This window comes from Notothenia coriiceps, unplaced genomic scaffold, assembly GCF_000735185.1.
Source record: "Notothenia coriiceps isolate Sejong01 unplaced genomic scaffold, NC01 NC01_scaffold00006101, whole genome shotgun sequence".
Taxonomy (NCBI): Eukaryota; Metazoa; Chordata; class Actinopteri; order Perciformes; family Nototheniidae; genus Notothenia; species Notothenia coriiceps.
Window position 1 is genome coordinate 27022 of NW_011338802.1, and position 11356 is coordinate 38377.

Sequence of the window (11356 nt, forward strand, 5' to 3'; positions counted from 1 at the left end):
AAATCTCCGCATTAAAAAGTGGTAATAGTAAATGAACACTTATCGGACTGTCGAACACGTCGGGTACATAACTAAGGTAGGCTATCGACGATATGTTTTGAGACGGACGAGAGGTGTTACTGTTATTGTCTCTTTCCTACCAAGTTTACATCGTGTTATTTGTCTTAGTGGCTGACTAATCACAACTACTGAAAATATTTCATCACATAAAAATATTCACACACCAACGCATGATCAAAATGAAACGACTTTGTATTACGTAATGTCTTGAAACTTAAACGCATGTAACGGTATTTTGACAAGACCGCGGCGGAGTATTTATTCGTACTGCATAAGGCATTAAACTAAGATTCTGTCTGTTAAAAATCTCTAACCATTTCTTTCTAATAGCCCTATTTCTCGGACCGAGGGACACTACACTTGTCCTTTTTTAACACGAATAATTCCGAATCGAGTCTTGGCCGGTACCGTGGTGCAACCACAGTTCCTCCGTAAAGTAAAGTCGAACCAGAGTTTGTATGGGTTACCTACAGGAGTTCACCTAGTCTATCTAGGAGCTGAATAAACTATTCACCTGGAACTCAACTATAAAAGAAAAGGTTGTCTTGTAACAGTGCTAAGAGTTCATTACGTGCGAATTATCGAAAACATCCATGCCACAGGAGAACGAGTCTAAATGGTCAGTACAAAAGAAGACCCGAATACGGAACAGGTAATCCGAAGGGACACACAGATAACAGACTAGATAGAAGTGGACTCCGGGGACACAAAGAGAGGAGGAGGGACAGAGGTCACACCACGGACTCAGAACTCACATAAATGAAGATCGCCGACGGAAGACCCAGCCACGCAAACAAAGGACTGTCAAGAACGCACTCACAGGACAAGAGTACCATTGTATAGTATCGGAAACTTTCTTTCCCTTTCAACGTTAATTGTTGATCGAGTCCTGACGTACATAAGTGTCTGCATGTCATGCTTGGCTGTCTTTCACCCGGGTCGTCTAGGCAAGTCAGCCTAATAAACTTAAAAATGAAATAGAACCGACTGACGACCCTATCTACTTCTATTGTGCATTAAGTTCGTACCGTGCGACATTACAGCCGTCGACGTATCCTTAATTGTGTTTTACATTGTCAACGATGTAAATTCTGAAAGACTAACACATAGAAGTAAAATAAAAGACTGCTACCCTTTTTTTGTATGTGAGCTACCGTGTAAATATACGCAAAAAAAGATGTCAAAGATCTAGTGTGTCTAAACGTTCAAGATGAACAAAAACCTAGCTACACACACGCTCTGCCGTAGTCGAGAAAAACGACAAAAACATGACGAGTAGATGGAAACATTCGTATATCACGATGTACTCACCATAGTGTTACAATGAATAACGGCACGATATGGAATATAACAGGTTGTTGATGAGTTGTTAGATTTTGTTACGTGAAACGTGTTCGATTACGTAATCGATTACGTAACCACTTGATCTCATAGTGTTTTCGTACAACGACAACAGGACTTGTATCGATACGACGAAACTGAACGACAATTATAACGTCACCGGGTAGTTACTTACATCTGGACATCTTACCGGAATGTACGTTACCGGTGACTAAGGCATACAACCTCCACTCACTAACGACCAGGACCAAATCGGCTGTAAGGTCCGGAGCGGGGGGAGGGTGCAACTGGCAGGTCCGGCATTAGACGACAAACATACAACAACAGGAAGTTGAACCGCATAGGGTTGTGGCGGTGCCGAGTGGTAAGTGAGGGAATTGTTTTGAGAAGCGAGGAGGTAGCGACGAGAGGGACTGTTCAAAAACACATCATTCGCGACCGAGTTTATACAACTCACAAATAGTAGTAGGCGTTACAGTCGAAAACCCGTTATTTGTGTCCTTAACGCGGCTAAATGGCCATTAAAAAATCAATGACAACTTTCTCTCATACTGCAAAAAACATTAATTCATTCCGAACACCACAAGTCGAAGTTACAAATTAAAACACACTACTTTCTGTACAACATTTTTTTATAGCGAATGACATAAAATTCGTTCATTGATTTTTTCGTTGTTTCTCTCCCTCTTTGATTCATCGTGACATGACTTCTGTTGGGAGGTATATTCGATTATCAATGGGACAACGGAATATTCCTATTTTTTTTCCGACTCTACATGATTCTTTTTTTATGACTAAATTAAACGGAATGAAGACGACTAATCGGTTAATAATGATTTTATTTTCGAGACTTTGGGCACCTTACAAAATTTTTTATTTCTTTGGTTAAAACCGAGGATCGCAATAAATGGCTCATTAAGAGAATAGTAAAAACTTAATACTTTAGTTATATTTCGAGCGTACATAAACTTATAAATAACTGTATAAACGTAGGATTGGTTTAGTACAAATGTAAATGTACCATGTACCACGTATTTGCACTAGGTGTGAGTAAAGGAGTATATCACGTCGCGAATAAGCACTAATAACGCCCAGAACTACTCTTGCTAAAACCACTTATATTTTTTGTATTTTTGTTTGAACGGGACATCCCCAATCATACGGCGTTAGAGTTTTCGGGTCCTACAACATTCCGGTCGGTAAAGGGTTCTCGTACAGTATCTGTAATTTATAGTTTGATTGTACGTATAGGGGCGGTCCATACGTATTTCGTCGTGAGGACCTGACTAGACGTAGTTCTTGTCGGGAGTTAACAAATAGGCGTTCGCTACCGCTGTACACTTCGTACAATAATAAGTAATATTGTACCGTAACGAGAAACAGGGTATAGGACTTCACCTGGTCCCCTAGTACTAGACATAATAGACTGCGAAAAGGTCGACTTCCTTTACATATAGCAGACGGTATATCCTTACATACACTCCGAACCTTCAACAACGAAAATCGGTCTATTTCCGGGGTTACAACGGCTATTTCGTTGTTTGCGGCGGTCATGGGGACAGTCCTCTCTATAGGGGCGTAACGAAAGACTAAGACCCTACCGAACGAATTATCCCTATACTATTCCAAAATGACTTTTTTTTCGTACAACCAGTAGAGTTAAAAATAGGATAAGTGAACTTTATGCTCGAAAACGGGCAAGTACTCTTATTTTTACCCCGGCAGACTCGCGGACACCAAAGTTAGGTAACCAATGGGGTAAACAACAACACATAGCATCAGCTCACCAAGACTACACCAACACACAGGAGCACAGAGTCTTTCGGGTCTCCCCCCCTCCGGCCCGGCGGGCGGCCCAACGTACTCGAAAACCACGGATCGGTTCGTGGCCTACCAAGACTCTCCTCTCTGAGGACCTCCGACCTCACGTAACGACTGCCGGACATTCGATCCTTATGATATTTATTGTAGCCTCTGTCTTTGCTCAAAATGTTGTTACTGTTTTGATTTACATAAACTGTCAGTCTCGTGTCTTACATGCTTTATTCAGTTTTTGTTGTTCGTAGGGGACATACAGAGAAAACCAACCTGTTTTCCCGGGTGGGAGGTCTCCTAGAGGACCGTCTTCCCTACCCTCCTCTCGACCGGCGTCGTGGTCCTGCAGGAAGGGATATGTCCGAACTTCTCTTGCGAGTTCCAAAGACTCGCACTTACTTCGCTGCCGCCCCTAATCGCCGCCGACCTTTTTTTTTTTTGTGGCGGTGGTCTTGTTTGGCTCCCGGGTCGACCGAAAGGTGTACGTAATTTCACGTGGCAGTTTCCATTCGTCGAAGTGTGACCAATAAGTTAAGAAACAAACGTTAGCCACGTAGTCTCTATGAAAAAACATAGCGATGTATATCTTAAATTCCAGTTACTGTTCGTCCAACTGTTACTCTCTTTTACATATTTGTCGACAAACCATAGAACCTAAGAATCTGAAAATTCAAAAGAAAAACTGATTCTAGTTCTAATTTTCCCGGGGATCTGGACTGATTCTCAAGAGTTTTACTTGTTCTTTGAAATGGTGTATTGTTTTTTTACCTATAGGTAACAATCATTTTTGCTCTCGGGGTTTTACTTAAAATCAAACATTAGATCGAGTTCCTGCCCGTTTTTCGGTTTTACGTTTGTAAGTAGTAGTCATGATAAAATTATTTTATAGAAATAATCGAGTCTAAGTTCAATTTATAACTGAAAATGGACATGTATGCTATAATTTCGTTTATTCCAAAAAGAAACGTTGGGAAATTTTTGCATATAGTACACCGAAAAAAAGTTTTAGTTAGCATCGACAATTAAGTACTTTTTGTTGTTCCGGAGGCTTTAAAAAACAAAAAAAAAACAGTTGAAGAAGTTTTTTAAGGAAAACGAAAAAGGAGCAGGAAGGTGTTTCGCCGAGGAAAAGAACCCAAAGTCGCCGGGGGGTTTTCCTTTTTTTGGACTTTTTAAAGGAGCGGGGCTTTTGCTTCTTTGGCCGTTTTAGGACTTGGGACAGGCTTCAAAGTTGGCCTCTTTGGGTTTTGGAGTTCTTTTAGTCGACCAAAAAAAAAAAACCAGTTTGCCTTCAGGGGTAACTTTTCTTCTACTTTCATTTGTTGCGGTTACGAAAAAAAAAGTTTTATAATCTTAAATAAAAAGGAAAAAATTTTTGTGAATTTTGTTTGGTGTCTTATTACAGGTTTTCATGCGGTTGTTACATGGCAAAATTTGTTGTGTTTTTGTCGACATCAACCCCTGAGGGGTTTAAGGGGACGTTTCATACAAAAAAAAAGAAAAAGGGGGAGGTAAAAAATGTCGCGCAAGGGATTTTTTGGAAATAAAAAAAAAACCAGAAAAATTTTTTATATCTTGCGTTTGGACTTCCCTTTTGGTTGTCATTCCTTCCACCCTTTAACTTTTTAACTGTTTGACCACCTAGAAATCGTTTTTTTGGCACGGTTAGTTCCCAGGTCGCGGGCAAAAAATTGGTTCACGTTGCGTTAAGGGTTACTTTGGAAAAAACCCCAAATGACTACCGTTTTGGCGAACAAAAAAAACAGTTGCAAGGGAAACCAACTCAAAAAAATCGTTTTTTGTTCTATGTTTCAAAAACTTACATGTTTAACAAAATCTAAATATGTCAGCGTCAACCTTCTAAAACGGGACTTTAAAAACAAATGAAAAAAATAACAAACACGTAAGAAAAAAGGTGGTTTGTCGGGGCTTCGGTGGTCTTCCCACGAAGTGCAGGTGTGGGGGTTTTTGGCTCAACCCATTTGCGTCCCAAGGTTAGTGGTGTTTTTTTGGGACGCAATTGAGTAAGTTGACCGCGGAGGAAAAACCGAAAAAGCCGGTTTATGCGTTTTTGGTTAGTGTTTACCAATTTCTTTCAACCAAAAAAAAAAAAAACCCAAAAAATGTGAAAAAAGGGCTAAACAAAGTTTTGATCAATTTTTACGTAACAGGTAAACCATAAAAAAAAAAAAAAAAAAAAAAAAAAAAAAAAGTTCAAAAAAAAACGAAAAAAAAAATAAAATTTTAAATTTTTTTAAAAAAAAAAAGGAAAAAAATTTTACAAAAAAAAATTAAAATTGTTATTAATATGTGAAAAAACATCTAACAAAAAAAATTACCTTTAAGAAAAAGACATAAATTCTTCAAAACACACATTTTATAAATTTTAAAAAAAAAAAAAAATTTTATAAACAAAACACCCAAAAAAAAAAAGAACATTTCGTTGTGTTCTATAACAGGGGTCTCCAACCTTTTTTAGGATGAGAGCTACTTTCAAAAAATAAAACAAGTCGTGAGCTACTTTTACTCCTCTTTTTTTGTTTTTTGCAGTGTATATATTTAGCACATTTTAACATTATTATATGCTTACCTTTAACCTTTGTGTGCTGTTTGGGTCTGTGGGACCCGTTTTCAGTGTTTACTAAAAGAAAATGTATGCAATTTAATTATTTTAACCTGCTTTATTTGGGGGCATGCACCCCTGGGAAGATATATATTTTTTTAAGTTGAAGTGAAATGCATCAATCTTTGAGCACAACATGAATTTATGGATACAGCTCTCAACACTCATATGAAAGGGAGCTGTATACTTTTCAATAATCCAAACATCTTTAGAACACACAGGAAGGCGTGTGGCGCAGTGGAGTAGTGCGTTGGTGTTCGGATCAGGGGAGCACAGGTTCAAACCCCGCTGCAGTCAGCATGTGGTTGTGTCCCCGGGCAAGACACTTCACCCCAAATTGCTCCTGTGGGGATTGTCCACAGTATTGAGTATGTAAGTCGCTTTGGATAAAAGCATCTAACAAGTAACATGTAAAGAATATGATCACAACCAATAACAAATCATTTAAACTTGTTTATTTTTATCTTATGTAACCTAGTTAGCATTCTTTATTTCTTTATGCATATTTTACTAATCACATCATTTTAAGCTTTTTTTTCTTTTACTGTGTTATAGTACACATTGGAATGATTTCTTACTTTATTTTTTACATCTATATTAAATAGATAAAGGTGTGCTCTCTCTAGCTCTCTCTCTGTCTCGCTCGCTCACAGAGGCTGCGCCGCTGCTGAATGACTATAGGGGAAACACTGACAGGATATCGAGAACAAACAAAACATACAATTTAAACGCTGGACTAATACACAACATATGCAACTTAAACAAAGAAAGGACATTCTTCAAAAAAGCACCCTGTTTACAAATAACTTTTAGCGTATATGATTGTAGTAACAAAATCATTTGATTATAAATGGGTGGTTTAAACGATGCTTAAACAAGTATATTTCTCTGTTATTCATTATGCTTTAAGTTTTAAATCAAACTAAATATCCCGACAGCTGGAAGAGTTCTGACATCGTAACACCTTAACTCTAGGAACTTTAGGTGCTATTATTCTCTGGTTTTCTGGCTCTATATATGTATTACTTTAGTGCTTTTATTATGTGTATGTATCAGATTATGTATCAGCGAAAAGGACATCGATGTTTTCAGTTTCTCAGTGAAATAACTTAAGCCACTTTAGTTTTTCTGCCTTTCTCTCCTGCTGTGTACTTTTCAACACTCTTGTCAATTCCTCTGTGATTGACGTGTGGTTACTCAGCAGCATTTAAGTACACGAGGTGCAGACAGAAGCACTTCATCCTTGTGTTAGTTGGCTGGTTTCACTTGGTTTTCATCCAAAGTATACATGACCTTCACTCAATATGTAGGGATCCGGTCCATTGGCTCTGGATCATTTTGAGGTTTTGGTGTCTGGGCATATTTGATATACACTGCTTAATTAGAAACTACAGCTGAGTGTTTCAGAATAATCATTCTAAGTTTTGTATTGTTCATTTGAAAAATAAAGCATGAGAATCATTGGCTATCTAAGGTGCCGCTCACACGGGAACGTTTGCGTTTATGCACAGTATGCGTTACTGACAGTAGCTGCCATGCTACAGCAGTGAGCAGCAGAGGCGGGGAGAGGTGGGGCGATCGTTATTTTTTCAGGAAATCATCGTATAGAGGCGATTACACGGACTCGTTTGACCCCCCAGAGCGTTTCGTTTGCAAATCTATCCACCTTGGGAACCGTTATCGTTTGTGGGGTCCGTTTCTATCGTTTTGTTACGGCCTTGTGTAAATGAAAGGGCTATACGCAAGAGAAACTATGCGGATCCAACCCGTTTTGTTCTCGTGTAAACGGGGTCTCAGCGCTTTGATAACATCTTTATACATTTTAAAGCATGTGTTTTATAAATAAAAAATGTACGCTAGCGAGTGAGAGATCAGAAGGACTCATGCAGCGGTAGATTTTTTACATTCCACGTTTTCTCTCATCCGAGCACACACAAAAAAACTAAACAATATCACACCTTATCGACAGAATGGAGGTTAAAGGTCGGGGCTCACAGCAGACAAAAGGTGAGCAAACATTCCTGGGAGTGACGATGATGAAGTGGAAGAAGATGAGCTGATGACAGTGTGTGAGGTGTGTGGTGTNCCTTGGGAACCGTTATCGTTTGTGGGGTCCGTTTCTATCGTTTTGTTACGGCCTTGTGTAAATGAAAGGGCTATACGCAAGAGAAACTATGCGGATCCAGTCCGTTTTGTTTTCGTGTAAACGGCACCTAAGTGAGATCAGATCTGCCAGCGTATGCAGTGTTTCTCCCCCTTTGGCAAAATATATTTTAAACATGCATTTTTCAGGATTAGATTAAGTTTAAATTGAAGATTCTTAAATGAAAACTTAATTAAGTTACAGTTTCAATACAGTTTCTCCTATCCCTCATTGAGCACAGCTATGTACATACTTGCCAACCCTCCCGATTTTCGCGGGAGACTGCCGATTTCATTGCCCTCTCCCGGTTTCCTACCGGGGTTATATTTCTCCCGCATTTCTCCCGATTTCTGACAAAATCAGATTTACTCAGGACTGTTTCCACTTGGACTTTAATACAGCTACACCTGAGCTACACCATTGTTTGGTTTCCATGGTAGCGCGTCTCTTTAGTAGCGCGCGCAACTGAAAGTCAAGAGGGTGAGGAAGATAGTCACAGTAAACAGAACAAGAATGGACAACTCTACCCTCTGCTCACTCCTTTCCTGTAAAAATACAGGTCCTGCCCACACATATGCTCCATCAGGGATGGTGCTACAGGCCGCAAGGCACTGCACTTACAACTACAATAAGCATGTTAATGTTAATCTAATACAGCTCCGGCGATCCACCCCGCGGTGGTTTTGAAATGCTCCCGATTTCTGATGTCTCAAGGTTGGCAAGTATGGCTATGTACCGTGATGCATGTGCACCTCAGTGTGAGCGGTCACACTCACATTACTTTAGTTTTCTCTATAAATTGAGTTTTTAGCTTGACAATTCTTCTCTCTGTGTCGGTGTGTGTGTTCATGTTTGTTAAATGTGTATTTCTAGCAGGATGTGTTAGCCTGCTGAAGGCTGCTTTGGACGGCAATATAGTTTTTCCCACCCCTCATTGAGCACAGCTATGTGATGCTCACTGTTAGCAGTCACAATACTTTAGATTCTCTTGTGCGGCTCCCACCTCTATAAGGTTTCAATGAGAATATGAGATCACATTCACCTGGGTTTTATTGCAGGTTAAAACTCACACTGCCTTCCACACCTCTACTTTTCTCGTGTGAAAACGTTCTTCTCAGGTGTCACGTTACAGGTGGTTTCCTCCTCCTCTGACTATCTCTGTCTCCCTCTTCTTTCTGTGTCATCTCTCCGGAAATCATAAAACTTTAACTGGGGAACTCTTATTGTTCAGAAAGCTATTTTTATTTTTCTCATAAATGCCTCTGGCTGTATTTAATTAGCATTTTCACAAAAATCAGACTGCAGTTCACACGAGGAGTCACCAGGGGTGCTGTGCTCTCTCCAGTACTCTTCTCTCGATGACTTTATGTCTTAACCCTTCTGCTCACATGTTGACCACCCTGCTTATTGTAGACTAGACCAATGTTTTGTAGTAGGAGTACAGTAATTTATTAAACCTTCAAAGTAAGTTCCTGCCAACAAGACCAATTAAAGTGTCAAATGTTTAATCTTGAACCACACAGTCACGTATTGACAGCTAATCCTCTGGGTTCTTCCTTTTGGAAAGGGCGTAACTTTGAGCTTGTCTATTGCACTCCGTTGATGCAATCCCGTCACCCAAAACAAAAGATATCATTATTAAAGGCACGAATAGTTTGGGAGTTTGCATACTCGTGAGATTACTTGAGTCAGTTAAGTCATTTGAATTGATCTTTTCTTAACTATGTTTACTGTATGTCTTGACAAACACACAGCCAAACTAATATCCTAAAGTCTTTCACATAATAATACAAACATTCCACTTTTGAAATGATACAGTATGAAGCTCATAATAAAGAATTGTATTTATAGTTTCGGTGTAACTTGTTTAAAGTAGTGACTTTCTTATGAATAGATAAACCAAATTATGGATTCCCATGTGGTCTTTCACCCCAACATATAATTATATATATTTTTGTTCTGTGTCGCTCTCCTCTTCCGTCCGGCTGTCCTGTTCTCGCTGACAGACGAGTGTGTGTTTGCTGGTTGGCGTTGTTGTTATCTGTTTACAAGATGGAGCTTGATCGTGTTACAGGACAACCCATGCTAACATGCACAGTGCACACACACACACACACACACACACACACACACACACACACACACACACACACACACACACACACACACACACACACACACACAGTAGTCCAGTTTAGAGTGTCAGCTAATCCTCCAGCAGTTGCTGAGGCATCAGTCTCCGGCTGATCGCTCTCTGGCCTTGTCTCTCAGCGCAGGGCTTCTGTTTGTCCTGGGACGACTTCTAGGCCTCATAGAGGTTCTTCAATCTTATTTTGTGCTTCTTATTAAGTTTATTTGTTCCACTTCACTCCACTATCCTTTTGCTTTCTTAGTTTGAATTGTTGGCCCTGCTCCTTTTATTAGGAAAAAGATTCCAGCCCTTTTGGAAAACACGTCCTGATTAAAGGTTGATTGGATGAGAAGTGTGAAGAGTTCATTTGGAGGATCTTTACCGACAGTAACGAGAACACTGTGTTAGCAGGAGGGGGAATTTCTGACAGGCCAAACTAAACATTCCCTCTCTTCCCCCCTCTGCACTCTCTCTCGTCTCGCTGTGTCTCACTTGCTGTACTACTTGTCAATCAAACCTCTTTCTCTCTCAGTTTGTCAGTATTTTATCGCTAACACTTTTCCCCGCTGTTTTTCTCTTTAAGGATGACATTTTAATAATCCCCCTGGGGAAGCTGTGCCCTCACAGAACCAAATGGTAAAACATTTAATGTAATATGGAATACATTTACAGAATGGGGATTATTTAAAGAGAACATGATTTTGTAAGTCCATTAAACATTATGTTATAATCACACTGAGATTTATAGATGGAAATAAAACAGCTGGAGACAGTGAAACAGCAAAAGGCAATAGCATTGGCTTCCAAATAAAACAGAACACTCATTCTATTTTTTTCTGGGATTCCAACATTATTACAAATCAAGTTAAATTAACATCAAGATTTGCTAAAGAGCACGCTCATATGTCTTGTATCTGCGGTAAGTGATCTCTCTCTCTCTCTCTCTCTCTCTCTCTCTCTCTCTCTCTCTGTCTCTGTGTGTCTGTGTCTGTGTGTGTTTTTTATGTGTTTGTTTAATGTGTGTTTCTAGCATGATGTGTCAGCCGGAGCTCTGAAGGCGGCTCTGGACGGCGTGGTGCAGGAGTGTGTGAGCTTCGTCGGGGTGGACATCAACATCTGTTCCGAGATGCTGATGAGGTAGACGACACATGAAGACACATTTGTACTTGTGAAGGGCCTAGATATTCACACACACACACACACATACACACACACACACACACACACACACACACACACACAC

General features: G+C 39.7%; 1 protein-coding gene across 1 annotated transcript in view; it reads left to right on the forward strand.

Moving 5' to 3' along the window:
• Positions 1–11356, forward strand: part of srbd1 (S1 RNA binding domain 1) — a gene marked incomplete at its 5' end in the record, with an annotated part of 47989 nt that overhangs the window by 26246 nt on the left and 10387 nt on the right. Inside the window, one exon of the mRNA XM_010768823.1 lies at positions 11144–11250. Within this exon, the coding sequence (XP_010767125.1) occupies positions 11144–11250 (107 nt within the window). The remainder of the gene's footprint in view (positions 1–11143; positions 11251–11356) is intronic.